This window comes from Sinocyclocheilus anshuiensis, unplaced genomic scaffold, assembly GCF_001515605.1.
Source record: "Sinocyclocheilus anshuiensis isolate Anshui unplaced genomic scaffold, SAMN03320099.WGS_v1.1 scaffold1284, whole genome shotgun sequence".
In the NCBI taxonomy this organism is placed as follows: Eukaryota; Metazoa; Chordata; class Actinopteri; order Cypriniformes; family Cyprinidae; genus Sinocyclocheilus; species Sinocyclocheilus anshuiensis.
Window position 1 is genome coordinate 110,216 of NW_015546083.1, and position 20,529 is coordinate 130,744.

General features: G+C 40.0%; 1 protein-coding gene across 4 annotated transcripts in view; it reads right to left on the reverse strand.

Annotated features, from left to right (window-relative positions):
* The window catches only part of LOC107699959 (plakophilin-4-like), a 102,919-nt gene that overhangs the window by 48,863 nt on the left and 33,527 nt on the right, over positions 1 to 20,529 (reverse strand). For 3 of the 4 annotated variants that reach the window (XM_016501422.1, XM_016501421.1, XM_016501423.1), the window contains 2 exons: positions 19,044 to 19,159; positions 5,180 to 5,292 (listed from right to left, as the gene is read on the reverse strand). In XM_016501422.1, the coding sequence (XP_016356908.1) occupies positions 5,180 to 5,292; positions 19,044 to 19,154 (224 nt within the window). In that variant the 5' untranslated portion in view covers positions 19,155 to 19,159. The remainder of the gene's footprint in view (positions 1 to 5,179; positions 5,293 to 19,043; positions 19,160 to 20,529) is intronic. The other variant, XM_016501424.1, reaches the window with a different exon arrangement.

The following is a 20,529-nucleotide window of genomic DNA, read 5'->3' on the forward strand; positions in this document are numbered from 1 at the left end:
CTTCGTCCACGGTGAAAACCGATCCGGCGATTGACAGCGCGAAGTTGATGTATTTCTTCAGCGACCAGCACGGATCAGCTCTAGGCATGACGAAGCGGATATCGTCCTCTTTTGGAAGGCCAAACAAAGTAGTTTCTCTTTCACAATGAAACAGCGCCTTCATGGCGGCGGCGGCAACAATACTACAGCGAGAATAAAAGTTACGCCTTCTTTCTTTGCATGAACATTTGGGCGGCGTTATGCAAATCTTCCCACACAGTGACGTAGATATGTGGGGGTGTGTTTAAACGAGGCGTTTTAGGTGGGCATGGACAAGTCTTAACTTTTATAAAGAATATCTCTTTGGATTTGAGACTTTAGTCTTTGCAACTTTACAGATCTTCTTTATGCACCAAGAGCTTGTAACACTCCAAAGAGAAAGGAAAAATTTAAATCGCATCATATGACCCCTTTAAGTAAATATTTAAACAATGTCTTTTCAAGCGAGTTTTTAGGGCTTTAAATTGCATTTACTTACAATTTTAATTGCAGATACCTTATAATACTGATATGGTTATACAGATGAACAAGTTTGTGTCAATCATTCTTAGAAAGTTACCGGTAGTTCTCTTACAACAAAGTAATAAAAATATAATGACAAGGTTACAGTTGTTACAGCATTTTGATCAAACATTTGTTTCCTTGATTTATTTAATGAATGCTATTAAAAAAAAAAAATAAAATTAACTGTAATTCTACCTCTGCTCACATACTCTGCCTTCAGGTGGCAAAGCTCATTTTTAGTGTTGTAGCTGCCACTCTGATCCACCCTTGTGGCTACGGCCCTGCTTTGATGTGTGTGACAGGCGCCACAGCTCACTAGAGAAATGAACGCTATAGGAGTATTTATAGCTGTATAATATACCAATATAGCTGGAGTGCCCACAAGTTCCTGTGTTTTCTCGTTTTTGCCTTGCCTGTGTTTTAATCCCTGGACTGTGTATCTGGTTTTTGATTGTTTGCTGCCTGCCCTGACCCTTGCCTGTTTTGTGGATTACTCTTTTGAATAAAGCTGGAGTTGGATCCTCAACTCCGTTGTCATGCTCCCCACGTTACAGAATACTCTGCCACACCCGGATCCAGCAGCTTTATTTAACGACCAGCAAAAATATGAATCCAGCAGCACAAATTATATGCCTCCGTCAGGGAGATCGGCCCATCGAGGACTACGTGAGGGAATTTGTTGAGCTGGTACACTTGACTAGTATAGACGAGGAATGCCTGATGATAGTTTTTCGTGGGGGGGCTATCTGAACTGCTCAGCTCACTTATGCCTTTGCATGATCCTCACTGGACACTGGAGTTTTACATAGATCTGGCACTGCAACTGAGTGGCTCTGCATTTACTGTGGGTGTTGTGGAGGAGCAACACAGAACTCCTGCAGTATCTCCCACTCCAGAGTCTCTTCCCAAGATGGCTGTCAGCCCAGAGTCTCTGCTCAAGATGGCCACCGTTCCAGAGTCTCTTCATGTCATGTCAACCATGCCCAGTGCCTTAAGGTCAGTCCCAAGGTGTCCGAGACCGGCATCCAGTGTGGAGGATCCACCGCTGATGTCGGTGCGAGCAGCAGACATCCCAAGGGCCTCAGAACGAGTCATCACAGAGACTCTTGCCCTAGGCTCAGTGTTCCCTGTAATGGCGGTCGCCATCCTGTGTGTTTGGGCTACTCACTGCTCTGTTACTCCTCCTTAGCCCGCTCCAGTCCACGAGTCCGTGCCAGAGTCTGCTCCAGCCCTTGAATACGCTCCAGTGCATGCGTCTGCTCCAACACCTCCCGAGGTGGCGGCTTCTGCTGCAGAAACTCCTGAGGCGGCGGCGTCTGTCCTTTGAACTCTCTGCCGGTCCAGCCGCAGCAAAAAGGCCGCCTGTGATCCCTCTGATTGTCGTTTTATGGCCAAGGAGGCCGTAAGTGAAATATCTGCCTGTCCTGTTACGGCCAAAGAGGCTGCCTGTGAACCCTCTGACTGTCCTGTTATGGCCAAGGAGGCCATTGATGAACTCTTGCTTGTCCTGTTACGGCCTCTGTTAACCCCTCTGTGCTCTTTGTTCCAGTTCTGCGTGATCCGCCTTGGTGGTTTCCTGCACCATCAGCTCCGCTGAAGTGGTCTTCAGCCCCAGCAGCTCCACCCTGGTGCTCATCTGCTCCGCAGTGGGGATCTTTGGTTCAGTCTTCTCTGCTGTGGTAGTCTTCAGCTCCGCTCTGCTGGTCTTCAACTCTGCCTGCTCTGCTTTGGTGGGCTTCTACTCCACCCTGGCTTCCTGCTTCGCCGGCTCCATCCTGGCTTCCAGCTCCTCCTTGGCTCTCTGCTCCGTTGGCTCTGCCTCAGTCCCGTTCCTCCCTGTCCTCATGGACCTGACCCTCCATCCCTCCCCCTGTTCTGCCTCCGCTCCACCTCCCTCCTAGACTTTGGTCTGTTCCTGTTAAGGAGCGTCTGGAAGCCTCTCCTTGGGGGGGGGGGCTCTGTCACGATCTCTAGCTGGAGTGCTCACAAGCTACACTAGAGGGCACTCCATCCTGTACCTTTGCCAGTCACCTCATGGGGGGACTCCATTTCCCATAATCCTTTGCCTGGACTCATCATCAGTTCACAGCTGTCACATATTAGGAAGACTATAAAGGTTGCACTTATCCACACACACAGTGCTGAGTATTGCTAGCCTGTAGCGTTTCCTGGTTCCTGTGTTTTCAAACTTTTGCCTTGCCTGTGTTTATATCCCTGGACTGTGTATCTGGTTTTTGGTTGTTTGCTGCCTGCCCTGACCCTTGCCCGTTTTGTAGATTACTCTTTTGCCCTGGATTGTACCTGTTTGTTGGTTTTTGACCCTGCCTGTTTTGACCACTCTTTTGAATAAAGCTCGCATTTGGATCCTCTACTCCGTTGTCACGCTTCCCACATTGCAATTAGCCTACATATTCATTATATTTTACTTAACCTGTTAGTGATACCTTAATTAATTAATTATTTATTATTTTATACCTTCATTTAATACCTCTGATTCTGTTTTTAATTGTAACCTTTAATATTATAGTAATTTGCAAGTAATAGGGTTCCCTATATAGTTACATCATTGGCATAGATTTTTTAATCCTTAAGAAATGTTTAATTCTAATAGATTTTTTTAAAGACAGAGCCACAATTTGTTCAGTAATACACTGTTTAACAAAAAAGAAAAAAATAAGCAGTTTCTTGTTTAATATTCCCTCCCCCTGCTTTACAGAAAATTGTACAACCAACCAAGCAAACAGTGACTTCAAAAGCGAGGTACGTACTACCAGTCCATAATTTTTGTGTACTGTTACACCCCTAGTGGGAAGCAGCTGTGTAATAAGCAGAATAATGTACACCCTGCTGGTTGCTATTGCAGAATAAACCTAGACGGGGTGATCAGGACCACAACGGGAAGTGAAGGGGTCTTGTATCACCCGAAGGCTGGATGTACATTATGCCTTGCACAATACAGCACAGTAATAAAACATACAATTTCCCCTTATTAATAAACAATTGTTAACATTTTTTTCAGGGATGTGGAACCTGTATATCTCTGTTAAGATATAAAACTTTTTTTTTTACCCTTTAATTGCCACTACGTGAACAAACAGATTCACTGCATGAATCTTGTTAGCTTTCTCTACCATAAGGTGCCTGTTTTCACTTGTTTTACAACATGTTGTCATGAAAGAAATGCTTTGCTGTATCCTCACAGCTGCTGTTGCTATTGACAACACATATTCTAATGCTGGCTTTGTTTATATACTTTATTATTCACTCCTTGCATATCATATACACAACTTTTTATACACTGAACATCATTTAAACCTTATGGTTGCTTCATTTAGGAACGGATAAATGCAGACCTTGGAATAATGAAAGTTCACTTAGCTTAAGATGCTTATGTGTTATGCTCATTTTGGTGTTTACAGATATTTATTAATATTGATCTATTAGTGGCCCTCCAAAAACAGGATTGGACACCTCTGGTTTAGACTGTTTTAGAATATCTAAAGATAAAGTCAGAATTTTTCCTAATATCAGAATCAGAGAATTATACACAATTTGGTGGAAAGGGCAGATTCGAAATCCACTTTCCTTACTTTCCACTCCACTCTCCCAATTGTTGGGTTTTTAATTTAATATTTAGTATTTAGTAGTACTCAGTAATCTAACAGCAATTTGCGAAGTATTGCAGACTCCTCACTATCAGTAGGTTTTTATGAGGGAGAAGCAGCACGGAAAATATTATTTTTCTCCTTAGATTACGGTGTTGTAGTATTGTTTTGGTAGCAAATTGTGCACAAGAAAAAGAGAGTGTGATTAAAAACAAATGTTGATTTCTGGTGTTTCTAGTCAAATTAACAGATTTTCCAAGCCGAAAATATAACGTTAAACTATAACTATGAAAATGGTTTTAAAAACACTTTACAGTGACCATCTTTTTACAGTACCCACTCATTAAACTATGACAGGTGAGCTACTGTAAAAAGATGGTAATTGAATACGATGACATGACATGAAGCGACATGAGGTTAGCTGCACTGAAATCAGATGGGCGCTCATATCCTACATACAGCTCCCGATCGGGGTGAAATTCGGGGGATTTTGTCCACAAAATGATAAGAGCATACATTATTTTATTATTTCTTGTATTTCTGTTCTAATTACGACAAAGTTGCTCGTTTTCAAACTTTTCTTTATTAACAGAAACTAGGAGTGTTGATAAATAAATTAATCATGATTCATTATGTGATTCTAGAGGATTCAAGAACTGTATGTTGTTCAATAAAAAATAATAGATATGAATATATATAATAAAAATATAGATACTTTTATTTTATTTTGAGTATTTTAGACATTTTCATTAATATTAAAGTTATTTTATTTTATTTTATTAAAAATGTATTAAAAACTTTTACGTTGCTCTTCTTTTGGCATGATGATTATGTATTGGTGGAAAGCTGGCCCTTTGGAAAATGGAAACTGCTGTGGCCACATTTTTTAATTTCTACTCTCTTCCACTTTTTTCAGTATACTAAATGGAAAAAAAAAGAGTTATGTAAAAGCACACTATCAGTGGTCAGCGGGGTAATGCCGCAGTCGTGTTGTGTTGTGAGTGTGAGTGTGAGTGTGTCAGAGAGTGTACCCGCCACTAGCAGCTCCTGGGGATTCTGAACTCAGTCGGCATCGTTCCAGCTGATTGGCCACAATCTGTCGCTCCACCTCCAATTCCCGAGTCAAACGCTCAAACTGCAGCTCCTAAACACAATACACACACTCAGTCTCTGTCTCTGATGAAGATCAGTATCGTGATTGAGACTCTAAATGAAGGCCAGCAGTAAACACATGCACTGCATGTAACATAAAACATAAAAAAATGCTTTAAAATGCCCTCAACAAACACTGAAAGTAATCATGTCACATACACGCACCCTATAGTGCTATATACCTTACAGTTAGTACGTTCTCTGTCCTGCAGCACTGAGGAGATAATGCACTGCTCTAAAAGGTGACAACTATAAATTCTCAACACACAGAGGGAGCAGCGCTCTAGAGAACAATCTGTTGACATCAGAGCTTTACACTCCCACTGTCCCCAAAAAGGAAATTAGCAGACCTGATCCACTCAACTCAAACCCTGTCAGCAATCTTTTTAAACAGACCCTGCATTTCAGTGGGCCTCTGACTGTAGCAGATGTCCAGTATTTTGGATAATCAAACATCTGATAAATGACAATGTAGTAACCCTTCAAAGAACACACACAGCACAGCCATAAAGCGACACCTGAACAACAAACCACTACACCCTCTCTGTCAATACGTGTGCGTGTGTGTGTCTATCAATGGGCTAAGAGAGCAGACCAGATTACCATATCTGCACCACAAGCTGTTTCCGAAAGGTAGGAATACAGACACTGAAGTTACAATAAACAATCACAAGCATTCTAATCTATTTCAACTGACTGATTAGGCTAGCCAGCAAGCTCCATGAAGAACGTCAACTCAGTGCCGAATCTCATCTGCTAATCTCATATATTTTTGTTCAATAATATTTTTTGATTGTCATTTAGAATTTTAGGGGGATTTTATGATACTACACTATTTATAAAATTTTTATGGAGATATTTTTTCTATTAATTTGTTTTCCGTATTTTTTGTACATCCCATTCATTTCCTACGTTGTTCATTTTTGACCATGAAGGTACCAAGTGTTACTTTGCATTTTTGACCCTTTAACATATCCGAATCACGTCCAAGGTTTTTTTTTTTTTTTTTTAGCTAATGCGACAGAAGTGACCAATTGTCATCTCCAATTGCTGTTCACAGTAGGGGTGTATTCACAGTATTCATAAGCCATGAATATTCAGATCCCTTCTCAACAGAAGGAAAACAAAGATATGTCAACAAACTGCAAGGTTTGGGCACTTGTAATCTCTATACAGCATCTATCTCTTCTCTGACACATTAGCTGCATCTAAAAATCACACACTGACTAAGTAGGTACTACATTTGATTGATCGTTCAAAATAGTGAGTACATAATTCTCGACTGTTAGAAAAGTACATTCTATATAGTATGAATGGTGAAATCCAGACGTACACCTGCAATGCCATGTCAGGCCAACAAGGACAGCAAGGTGATGACCAACTGAGCTCGGTCCGGTCATGTAGGTTTATGTTTTACAACATTAGGAAAAAATAAACTAGCCAAAGAGAGTCCACGTTAAACCCCTCCTGCTCTCACTCCACCGGCCACAAAATCAAATGTAAGGTTTTGATGCTGGCTTTCTGGACTCTGCCTGGAACAGCATCTCCTACCTCAATCCACTACTACAAATGTACGCTCCTTCCCGCCAGCTCAGGTCACTGAATGAGCAGTGCCTTGCTGCTCCTTCACAACAAGGCAAAACGTAAATCTCTAAAACCTTCACCCTCTCTGTTCCTCTCTGGTGGAATGAGCTGCCAAACTCCACTCAAAAAGCTGAGCCCATCACATCTTTCAAAAAGAAGAGAAATCTTTTGCAAGTCACTTTGGATAAAAGTGTGCGCTAAACGCATAAATATAAATGTTGTCGTTGTCATGTGACTCATGGCATCATTTGCGTTACTTCACTGCTATTCATAACTCCTCTCCTGTGGCCTCATGGGATAGTAAAGTATCAACTAGATGTGCACTTCAGAATCTCAGTGGAAGTAGTAGGTCATCCGGGTACATGTCTGTTTGAAACATGGTGGAAATACATATATAATACAGATATATATGTGTATGCGCATCTATCTATCAAGATATATACACTGTAAATTATTTCCAGGATTTCACAAGATGTTACTGTAATATTTCACAGTAAATTACATTATTATCACTTCACAGGCTTTAACTGTGATATTTCACAGTATAATAACGTATTCAGAATTTCACTGTGAAAATACTGCAGGCGGGGCAGTTACAGGAAACTACTGTGAATTTGCGCGCGATTTTTCATCTCTCCGCCGAGGTCTCATCGACGGATTCAGCGGTAAGTGTTAAAATGTCAAATTCTGTCAATTTAATGACTGTTTTTCATATATATATCTGATAGTGCATGTAATTTAAAAGTATTAACCAAATAGCGTTACAGTAGTTGTAGGTTTTGGTTAACATTCTTGCATAGGTTTGAGCGCGCCAATTTTTTAAACAAGAAATGAACAGACATTGGTTGGTTGTAGTATTAATTGTACCGTATTAAGTTGATATCTAACTGAGACATGAAGCCTTATTTGAAAAAAAAAAGGTAATTATCTGTTAACTTTAACATGAGCTTTTCTTAGAGCTAACAGCGTTCTCTCTTTTCCTGCTATTCTCTCCTCAGCATTTTTTCTGCGGTGACCACTGAGGAATAAAGTTGTAAGGAAAGCTGTGGCTTTCACCTAGGAAATGTATTTTATATTATCAACCAGATAAATTATACTGTCGTAGATTAGGGCAAAGATAGAGTAAATTAATCTCAAATTAGTAACGTTAGCTGGGCTTCTTCTCAATTTTCATTTTTTTAAATATCTGTAATCATTTTGTCACCCTTTTAAGATTTAACCATAGAACCACAGTAATGTCACCTTGTTCAAACTGAGCTAACTTAAGTTTTGCTCTGTAGTGCAACAGCTGTGATCTACTAAAGGTGGTGACTGGTTAATGACACCTTTTTCATCCCACTTGAATGAAACTAACAGCTTTCCTCTGCCTTTTTGTTTATAGGTGCTTCTTGGGAATAAATCCAGAGACAGGCATGAAGTCAAAGAGGCAGAGAGGTCACATCAACCAACAAGTCTGCACACTAATCAGAAAACTCGTTGATTTTGAATGGATGACAGTCTAGAATGTAAGCAGTGTTTCGTCCAGAACAGACCAACCAAACACTGGCTCGGTGTTAAGTTGCATGCAGTTATGCAGTAAGTTAGTCATTAAATATGTTCTTATAGTGTCTCTTCGTTCAATGGAGAGAAGCAAAATAAATGTGTAAGAATAAATGTTCACAACAATTTATTGTGTTTTTGTGTTTATTTGAATTTAACATGTTATAGGTTATTAATGGGTTAACACATGAAAATGTCAAATTTACAGTATTTTAAAATATAAAATTTAAGTACATTAATAGCACATTACTGGCAAGTAATTTGCATTACTGCAGAATACTGTTAAATTGCAGTAATCTGATTACATCAACTGTAACTTCACAGTTAAATACAGTAATTCTACAGGAGCATACTGCTAAATCACAGTAATCTGATATACATCAACTGTAACTTCACAGATAAATACAGTAGTTCTACAGGAGCATACTGCTAAATCACAGTAATCTGATATACATCAACTGTAACTTCACAGCTAAATACAGTAATTCTGCGGGAGAATACTGCTAAATCACAGTAATACGATGGAATCTTACACAGTAAGTTACTGTGAAAGTAATGTAGCTCCTTCACAGTAATTTACTGTAAATTTACATACAGTAATTTACTGTGAAAGTAATGCAACTAGTAGCCAGTAATTTACTGTGAATTTACGGTCAAATAATTTACAGTGTATATATAGCTATATCTATATAGAGACATCAGAGAGCGCAAAGCATAGTGAATGCTGTTAATAACACAACTTTCACACTTTCCCTCATATTTAGTTGTGATGCCTTGTATAAAGAAGTGACAGAAATGAATATGTTTCATCATTTTGAATTCAGTTGTAGTAGTTTGGGATTATGGTTCAAAATATATTTCTCCATAGGTTTTATGTCACGGCTGCAGCACTCTACATGCAGAGTGGTGTGTCCCCAGGACCAGGATTGCAAACCACTGCCTTAAATGTGTTACCCAACAGCTGAGAGGCAGAGTTCTCTATCAATGTATCAAAATGACACAGGCAGCACATACACACACTGACAAAAGATACCTTTAAAAAAAAAAAAACTTTTTTGAGAGACAATCACCTGGTTGCAAAGCATACAATTTAAAAGTGCACATACTAACACAGTGAACAAAACAACACAATGGTGTGTATCTACCGAAGGTATGGTTGGCCCCCCCAAGGCCACGAAACAAGAACACATATACAAAATCGTGGCAAACACACACACACACACACACACACACACACTAGGGGTGTAACGGTACATGTATTCGCCCCGAACCGTAACGTACGGATGTCACGGTTCGGTTCATGCCAGATGTCAGATGAATACAGTTAGTGCGATCAATGCAGATTCAGGAACAGTCACAACAGGAAAGAGCAGAAGAAGAGACAATCTACACACCAACCCAAAACAAGAACAGAGAGTTCAGATGGCATGCAAGAGCTCGAAGAACCACCTGCTTGTTTTAAATCAGAAGTGTGGGAAAGTTTCGGTTGACCGGCTATAAATCTGAACTGGTTTTTATTTTGGCTGATCTCTGTTCCAGAATTGCACACAAACTGCATTGAAATCAAAATGTAATTTGTGTGGAATTTTTATGAAGTCTGTAAAGAGGAGAAAATACTGTACCAGGCAGATCACGATGCTCGAAATATAGGAAGACAAATATGTGGGGGGTTATATGAATGTATCTCTGAGAGGAACTGACCGTCTTCAGAAATGGCATTTTCTTTTCCTCTTACCTCCATATAATGCATATTAAAGTAGTGTTTATAAGCGCAGCGCTGCTTTGTTTACAGCGCTAACCAAGGAAACTCTATATCGCTGCTGTTCCTTAAGCGCCACCTGCTGTCAGAAAATAAATTTGCATTTTCATTCAGACTGTCTGCTGTTTTTGTTTTGTGCAGGTGTCTTATGTAGCATAATTTCACAAATCTAAAGTCAGACCATTCTGATTTTGCTTGAAATTATACAATCTAATTCAAATCAAAACAACTGTTCATGCTACATGTGTGTGTAGCACTACTGTCTGTTCAAAATGAATGAAAAAATTAATTTCCTGTTGTACCGAACATGTATTGAACCATGACCCTGAAACCGAGGTATGTTCAAGATTTTTATTCGTCACATACATGGTTATATAGAGAATACATGACCAGCAGTGAAATGTAAGTCAGGTCCGCTCCATGGACAGTGCAATTATTAAAGAATACAAACACAATAAAATTATATATAAATATAGGTATGGAAAAAGTAAGATAAAAAAATAAGAATGCAATAAAATGTGCAGGACAGTATACTGTAGACTTAATAAATATTAAGATGAGCAGGAATGTACAATGTATGTACCAAATGCATGTACCGAACTGTGACTTCTGTGTACCGTTACACCCCTAACACACACACACACACACCAACACTAATATCACAACTCGTACGCTAAACTAACACACATATTCATAACACACATTCTGCAACAGCACTGATTTAAGTGATCAAACAAAATTTCTTCCAAAACCTCAGGGCAAAACCATGAGAAAGCATGACAAGAAAAGCAAGAAAAACTAGTAAAGAGCAAGACACCAGTAAACTTACTGTGACATCACTCATCCCAGCCTTTTTACAACAGTCGGCTCTGCGCTACAGTCACAGGAAAACCTCCCGGTCTGACGTCCCTCGCTCTCTTTCTCACTTCTTCCTTGGTTAAACTGCTAGAGGGGTGGTTAACAGTCTGAGGGATAAACTGTCTAAACGCTGCTCAATTAAACAAGCTTCTCCTGTTCTCACCTCTCCTTTACTTTTACTTTGGGCGAGTATTTCAACAAAACGAGTGAAAGTTTCCAGGAAATTCCTTTTAAAGGAAGAGGAAATGACATTGGCCAGGTATTCTCCAATAGAGATTTATTTCCTGTTGACACTAGTCAACAATAGGATTTGGCTTTGCGCCATAAAGAGGGAGAACGGGAATAGAATATGACTTTTCTCTCAGTTTTTCACACTTAGATCACCTAGTGTCTTTTTTAACCCTGGTATAAAATAACCCTAGCTTATCTTGTTCCATGTTTCACAATATTCTTATTTGGGGAGTCAGGTTTTGTAATTTCACTCTGTACACTGTAAAACCCGGGTTAACATGTAACGGTGGTGGCCCCCCAAAGTTAAATAGTAGTATTTAAGGTAAATAATTAAATTGTTTGGGCGCCAGACAAGGCAAAGAATTCCAAAATTTGCCAAGTCAAAAGAGTTATTTATTTTTTTATTCTATCAATTCCCGGTAAAGCTCAAAAAAAACACCGATACATAAATTGCCACCTGCACACTAACACACAAGGAAAAATACAAATCAATTAAATAACATCCTTCACAAAAACATTTATTTTTAAGTCAGCAGACTATTTAATTATATGCACACAAAAAACATCAGAAGAAAATGAATGGAGGAAAACAAAATCTTACAATGTTTTTTTCTTCTTTTTCACTGCATTTATATAATAAAAAAAACAAGCATTACTTCATTGAGAGAGGCTTTCCACATGCTTTTCCACTTGTTCAATTCAATCTAGACACGATCAACAAGTACATTGAGAATGAAACTGCAGAGTCCTCTGTGGCAGGCGAACCAGTCTGGAATGACGTTGCAACCGGTAACCAATGCACAACCAATTTTCTCTGAAGTTTTAGCGTTCACACCCGGTCTGCGCAAGCAAATAATCCGACACACTTAGCCACACTTGCCTTCATGTACCGTTCTCGTCACATTTGTTCCCTTCCGCTCACTCCCAGACTTCCGTTTTGCCTCTCTTTTATATCGTTTCCGCCATTTCCTCCTAATTTTCAGGCAAGGTGCAAAAGCTGGTATGGATTCATATCCATATTGCCACACTCTCCCCCCCTGGAGAAGACAACCTGTGGTTGTAGAGGAGTGAATTAAAATCCGAAGAACTCTTCTTCATCAGAGGATTCTTTAAATAATTCAAGGATTTTCCCTCTTTCCTGCTGTTCCAGCTCTGCAGCAGTTGGAAAACATGGCTTCAGGTTGGATACGTGCACCGTGCGAACATCCTCACCTGCGGATTCTAGTGATATGCGATAGTTAAGTGGTCCCAACTGCTTTAAAATACGGTAAGGGCCTTTCCATTTTTGAGCTAGCTTAGCCGTAAAGTGGTGTTGAGCACTAGACTGTGGATAATTTCTCATCCACACACGATCTTCCTCCTTGTAGGTAACATCTCTTTTATTTTTATTATAATTCCGGAGATGTATTTTTTGTGCTTTTTTGCAGCATTCCATAGTCTTGGTTTGGAGCTCAGCGAGATGACGGACGGTCTCGTAAGATGGGCAATCTGGAGTTAAATTTGTACCATGTAGCAGTTTGTCCATAGGGCTCTGCAGCTTCCTTCCCATATGAAGCTCTGCAGGAGACATTCCAATAGTTTCTTGGAACAGCTGAATTGATGGTAAAGCGGAGTTCGGGCAAGTATTGGTCCCATTTTCTGTGATTGTTGTCCACATAAGCTGAAATCATGCTTTTGAGTGTGCGATTAACCCTTTCCATCATATTAGTTTGTGGATGATAGGGTGTTGTCAGTTTTGGTTTAACGCTCCACTTTTGACACAGTTCTTGAAACAACGAGGAAACAAATTGTGCACTCCTGTCTGACAGGATTAAGTCCGGTACCCCCCATCGGGTAAAAATTTCCTTCCGGAGAAGTAATGCAACAGACTGAGCATTTGCGTTGCGCATAGGGAAAAATTCCACCCAGCGGGAGTAATAGTCGACGAAGACCAAGAGGTATTCATTCTGTTGAGTGCTACTGGGCAATGGCCCCATGATGTCTACGCCAAGCATTTCATTGGGGTGGGTGGTGATGGTCTGTTGTAGTTTTCCCACAGGTTTCTGATTTTGTCCTTTTAACGTCTGTCACTTGACACAGCTTTTAACATGTTGCTTTATGTCAGTCCACATGCCAGGCCAGAATGCAACATCATGGATACGTTTCTAGGTTTTGTAAATGTCTACATTGCCACACCAGGGACTTGAGTGGTAATGATGTAGGATGGATGATACCAAAGTTTCAGGAATGTACACTCGGTAGTGCACTTGGTTTTCCGACTGGTGAGTTTTAGACTCGTTGTTTGCTAAGGCTTGAAGTATATTTGTGATTACAGGGTCTTTGTGCTGTTTTTCCCAGATGACAGCTAGAGACATCGGAAGTTCTGGCTTCTCCTGGTGGCTGGTGTAGAGGCCACAACTGGGGTGAATTCTTGACAGAGCATCAGGTGCCATATTCAATTTGCCTTTGCGATATTCTATGATAAAATCAAACCTCTGAAGTCGCAGAGCCCACCTGATGAGACGACTTGTAGTTTTCGTTGAAGACATTACCCACTGTAGTGCTGAATGATCTGTGACTACCATGAACAATTTGTACTCCAAATAGTGCTGCCATTTCTCGAGAGCCCAGATTACAGCCAAACATTATTTTTCTGTGGTAGAATAATTGGCTTCTGCTTTGTTCAAGGTTCTGCTGGCATATGTGATAACCTGCTCAAAACCCTGGTCCTTTCGTTGGGTTAAAACTGCCCCCCAAACCAGTGTCGCTGGCATCCGTGTAGACTGTGAAGGAACGTTGTAAGTCAGGATGGCCAAGGATGGGAGGAGAGGTGAGACAAGATTTCAGTGCTTCAAATGCCTCCTGACATTGCAGAGACCAATGAAATGTACAACCTTTTTTTTTTCAATGAATTCAGAGGTTCAGCAATTCTGGAGAAGTTTGGTACGAACCGGTGGTACCACCCGGTTAAACCCAAAAAGTGCTGGACCTCTTTGATGTTGGTAGGCACAGGGTAGGACTGTATGGCCTCCACTTTGCTTGGATCTGCAGAGATTCCTCTGGTACTTACAACATGTCTAAGAAATGTTATTTCTTGTAAGCAAAACTGACTTTTTTTCAGATTGATCGTTAGGCCTGCCATTTCCAACTTGTGGAGGACAGACTGAAGATCGAAGAAATGCTGGGCTACAGATCGTGAGTAAATAATTATGTCATCAATATAGACAAAACAGGTGCTTCCACGTAATTCTCCCAATACACACTCCATTATCCGCTGAAAAGCAGGGGCATTTTTTAACCCAAAGGGCATCACATTGAACTGAAACAGACCTCATGGGGTAATGAAAGCAGTCTTTGATTTACTTTCTTGATCCATGCTGACCTGCCAGTAACCACTTTTAAGGTCAATGGTGGAAAAGATGGAAGCCAGGCCACTAGAGAAAATAAAGTCCAAGCCTAGTACGACAGCATAAGCTAAAGCCTTAGCAGGAAGAACAACAGCTTTTTTATGAAGAGTGATTGATACGTTTACCCATCCTAGTGGAATTTCTGCTTCTCCATTGGCCAGGTAGAGAGGACATCGAGTCCATGGAAGAAGTCTTTGTGCAATAAGCTCCTTACAAAGATTCTCATGCAGAAGAGTGTAACTTGCACCTGTATCAACAATAGCTTTCCCCTTCCAGGTACCAATACTCAGAGGTACAACTAATTGTTGCGGAACAGCTGCAAGTGGTGGTGTATTCTTACAAGTTTTTGGGGTCTTTTTGGTGAATGTGGCAGAAACAGAGTGATTGGTAGGAGGTCCACCAGTTTTGGGAACTGCAAATGTTGTTCGCTTACTGTTGGAAGGATGGAGTTGAGGGGTAGGTTGAAAGGACTGAGCAGAGACAAAGTGAGGACAGTGGCCAGGTGAGTGATGTCCTTTACACCGCCAACATTGCACTAAAGGTGCTTTCTCTTTCTCTGCCGGCCGATTGGAGATGGATCTTTGGGGCATGGTTGTGGGTTGCTTGAAACCCATTTGTCCTTCATATTGTTGTTGCTGTTCATAATCTTTTTCAAGCTGTTGGCCTAATTTCACAAGTTCATCAACATTGTTCACCCGACTGCGTAGCTGGCTAGCGAGGTATGGCTTAATATTCTTTAAAATCATTTTCACCAGTTCGTTGTTGGATAAGGAAGGCTTCCATCTCTTGCAGAGAGCTCTGTAAGTATATGCGAAGTCTCTTATGCTTTCACTTTCACCTTGTGTTCTTGCTCGGACCCTTTCTGCTAGTTCGTCCTCGTAGTCCTCTGAAAGGAAAGCAGAAAGGAAAGCAGACTCAAACTCATCCCATGTTCCTACAGATGATCGTGCTACTTCCCACCAGTCTCGGGCGGTGCCATAAAGGACAGAGCGGAAAGTGGCAAGGATGTCAGCATCGGTAAGAGGATGTAGCGCTAAGAAGTCTTGGCATCGGGTGAGATACAGCAATGGGTCAGCATCATCCGACTGTCTGCCACTGGAGGAGGGGAAGGCATTGGACCAGACACTGGTGTTGCAGGTGAATCAGCAGCAGAGGAAGGTGGTGATGGTTCTCTCAGCTGTAAACTAGCCATTTGTTTTTCTAGAGTTTCGAATTTTTGCTCAATTTCAGTTTGTAGATCCTGTACAGCTGTACACAGGGTTTTGGTGGTTAGGGTGCACTGAGTGAGCTCTGTGGACATTTGGTCATGATTTCTCTGAAGAGTTACTAGGTAGGTTTTTGATATCCTGTTGAAGCTCATCCTGAAGTTGTTCCATCATGAACCTCACCTCAGATACAAAAGTAGTTTGAGCTTTATGAAGTTCATCAGAAATGTTAATTTTCACTGATTTTACAAGTTGATCAATCTCTTCCTTAACATACTCTTTATTTTTAGATATGCACGTGAGCACTTGTTGCTGGTTGTGCTCTAGTTTATCAGCAAGTTGAGCCATCAAGGTGTCATGGTGTGCAGATGTTGTTTTAAGTTCTTGGGTGAGTTCACCAACAGTTTTCTCATGGTTTCGCATATGGTCCCGTAATGTGTCCCAGTTTCCTTGCACATGGGCAGAGTGAGCTGATGGATTTCCTTTCCAGGGGTAGGGAGGTAACCAGGAAGGTCATGCTGCGTCGCTGAGGAGGGAGGTGAATCTTCAATGGATGCACTTGTGCACAGCTGCATAGGAGCAGGTTCAAATGAAGCAGTGCCACCTGGAGGTGTGGTGCAGGCAAGGTGCAAAATTTGTAGGCAAGATGCAAAAGCTGGTATGGATTCATATCCATATTGCCACAAACATACTTATACAAAATTTACAAAATTAATAAGCAGGCATTTGATCAACTAAGATTAGTGTGATCAGGTGTTTTTTTTAATTATTATTACTATTATTATTATTATTAGGGGCAAAGCACCTAATATATCTCTTCTTCTTTTTCATTTTCTTTTTTTTTTTCTCTTCATGAGTGTGGCAGCCCATAGAACTGCTTGCAGGAAAGTTATGAAATTTAACACACAGATAGACGACAGTCTCAACATTAAACATAGCAAATTTGGAGTCTCTAACTCAAACTCTCTAGCGCTACCACCAGGCCAAATTTGCACTTGTTTATGCTAGTACCTTCTTGGCTCATGCCAAACTGAAAAAAGGTGTTTTTTTTCCCTTGGTTGTCTTGTGATTGTTCTGATTGTACTACTGTGATCAAATGAAAAAGAAATTCCTATCTGAGGACAAATAATCTATCTAACAAATCTATCTATCTATCTATCTTAAAGAGCTGATAAAACATCACAATAATCCACAAATAATAAAAAGAAAAAAGAAAAAGAACAAAACTGTGTATTTATAATTAGTCCAAATTCAAGATGTTTACATTTAAACTGTTGCTTCTGGCCAAAAAACAAGTCTATAATCCATAATAATGATTCCTCCAGAGAAAAAGTCCCTGTTGTCCTCTCACATCAAAATCCACAGCCATATTTGTTTAGAATGGTTTTAGACTGTTTTTTGCTTGTAAATGTTGCTCAATATGTGCATATTTCTCTCCTCTTTCAGACAAGACATTTTTTTTTTTTTTTTTACTGGAAAGCATTATTATGGACATATGACTTGTATTTTAGCTGGAAGCAATTTTAGTCAGTTTAAAGTTCATCTTGATGAATTAGTTTATTACAAACACAACTTTTTGATTGCAGGGTTACAGCTTTCAGAAATGAGTAGGAAGTGTAGAGGCTCTTGCTTTGAATGACATCAGCACATCTGCTGCCGCAGGACATCAGTAGTTTATCTGCGCTGGTGTGATCTTGGTCCACTCTTCTTCCACTCTCTTCCATAGTTTGGTAACTGTAGTGGGATTCTTAGCCATAACTTTGTCGCCAAGGATTTTCCAGAGATTTTCAATCTGGTTTAGATCAGGACTCTGGGCCGGCCATTTCATTATTTCAATGTTCTTGGCTTCAAGGAACTGCTTTACCTGTTTTGCAGTGTGACAGGGTGCATTGTCCTGCATGATAATTGCAGGCTGATTGGGAGATGCTTGCAGGGAAGGAACTGCATGTTGCTGAAGGAGGTTCTGATAAATATTTGCATTCACTTTTCCATGTAGCTGTATAAGAGGCCCAAGTCCTGCTGCAGAAAACATCCCCCAAACCATGACACTTCCACCTCCACCTTTCACTGACTTCTTTACACACTCAGGGTTCAGTCTTTCCTCAGTTTGACGCTGAACATCCCCATCAGACCCAAATAAATTAAACTTGCTCTCATCACTAAAGTGAACTTTGGACCAGTTCTCCTCTCTCCACACAACATGCTTCTCAGCAAAGGTGAGTGTAGCCTTTTGATTCTTTCTGCTGATGAGAGGCTTGGTCACAGCAGTGTGTGCTTTCAGTCTGACTTCTCTTAGACGTGCCGAGACAGATCCTCACCCTGTTCAGTGCTGAACTGGCAAGCAATTCCAGCTGCAGTGTTGAATCGATTCCCCATTGAGAATCTCAGCGCTATCCTTTCTTCTGTGCATTTATCTTATGTGGACGACCAGCCTTTTTGGGGGGACTTTAACTAGTGTCATTGTAAAGCTGCAATATTTGAGAAACCACAGATTTGGAATGAGCAACTTCTCTTGCAATGGCTGAAAGGGTCATCCCTTTAGCCTTCATCTGGACAACCTCCTGTCGCAGGCTTTCAGTCACCTTAGAGCGGCCCAGCATACATATAACATTGACATATAATTAAGGAAATTAGCACCAGGTGCCAGATTAACACCTATAACTTGGAGGTATCTGTAAATGTTCTCTAATTTTTATCAGAGTTTTTTCAAATATCTTATTTAAGTTTTTTCTTCTGTGCTTCTGAATACAATTAATTTATGAAATAAGCATAAAAAACTGCCCTTCTACTCCTGTTAGGATAACTTCAAATAGGACTAAGAAGTGACCTTGAAATTCAGGAAATTGTAGGTTGTTCTCTAATTTTGATCTCCACTGTACTTCTCAGGTCTGAAAAATACATAAAACCGTACAAATATGGAAAAATCACATCCCTGAATAACGTTGCCTGAGGAAGTACCCTAGCACCAAACATCTTTAAGTAAAAATACTTTAAGTAAAGTAAACTTTTCAATCTAGAAGAAATGCTTGCACTTTTCGATAGTTAACCCCAAAATTAAAATTCTCTCATCAGTTACTCACCCTCATTTATCATTCCAAATCCTTTATGACTTCCTTGCTTCTGTGAGTTTTGGTTACCATTGACTATCAGAAACAAGAATGCGTTTGAAGAAGGTTCTTACCTGTTCTTTGACAGAAGCCAGGATGTTGGTTGCAGTGCTGTCCGACTCCATGCTGTGAAGCGCTGGCATGGCACCTTCCTGTGAGCCTGGGCTTGGCTTCGGAGCTGGCATTCCTCCTGTCAACACACAACACATGTCTGTGATTTGAACATTCACAAGAGCTTATGGAAGCGGTGGTCGAACTGGTTTATACCATACAAAAAATACACTAAACGCAAATACTTGGTGCTAAAATGAATTTAAATAAATTTAAAACAATGGATTCCTATAGAGATGCTATGGATACCATTCCATCATATTGCCTGTTAAAAGCCAAAACACTGTAGAATATTAGCAGTAAGAAAGAGAGATTTGTGAAACATCATCAGTAAGAAAACTAAAAACACTAAACAAAACTGAAATTAAAAACAAACTGTAGCTATGGCCTTTGCACTCAACAGATTAGAGCAGAAGCTCAAAAATGACTCTATAATAAAATGTCTGAATGTCTGCAATTCATGACCTGGGGAGTAACAATACAATCATGTCACGATGGTTCAGTTTGGTACACAATACTATTTTCAAAATATGATACTTTAAACAACACCACAAAATGAATGAATGAATGAATGTAGTCAATAGGAAGTTTTGACTTGTTAAACATATAAGTTAAGCAGAATTATGTTAGACACATATGCTCTGTCAGATTACATATATTAAAAAAGTGTTTATATTTATACAATACTGTATATTTTAAAAAGCATTGTCACTTTTTTTTTTTTTATATAAATTTTTAATGGCAGGGCATGATTATTCAGTAAAATAATAGCCCCATTTTAATTCACTAGTACAATCTGACATTTGCCATTTTCAAGACCAACAAATTTCAATTCCCCCATTGCATTATTACATATTATATTCAGCATTATATATAGTAGTTTAAAGGGCCTTTCGCACCGCTTTAGTTCCAGAACTAAATGTACAGTACTAAAGTACTGGGACGATTTTACGCAAACTATTTCCCAGTACAATTTAAAGGGGTCATATGATGCGATTTCAAGTTTTCCTTTCTCTTTGGAATGTTACAAGCTGATTGTGCATAGATAAGATCCCTGAAGTTGCAAAGACTAAAGTCTCAAAACCAAAGAGATATTCTTTATCAAAGTTAAGACTCTGCCACGCCCCCCTAAAACGGCTCGTTCTAACACGCCCCCACATATCTACCTCACTATGTGGAAATATTTGCGTAATGCCGCCCAAATGTTCATGCAAAAAAAGAAGGCGTGGTTTCAGTAACCGCAGTTAGTGTTGAAGCAGCCATGTCAGGGAGACGCTGTGTGTTTCTAGGCGAAAGTAAAAGCACTTTATTTGGCCTTCCGAAAGTAGATGCATTTAGGAATCTTTAAGATTACTTACAACAGAACAGCAATGCATTTTATGGACGACCATAATTCTGACTTTGCTATGACAATCTGCCGCTTCTGAATCAGCGACTGTAAGTATGTTT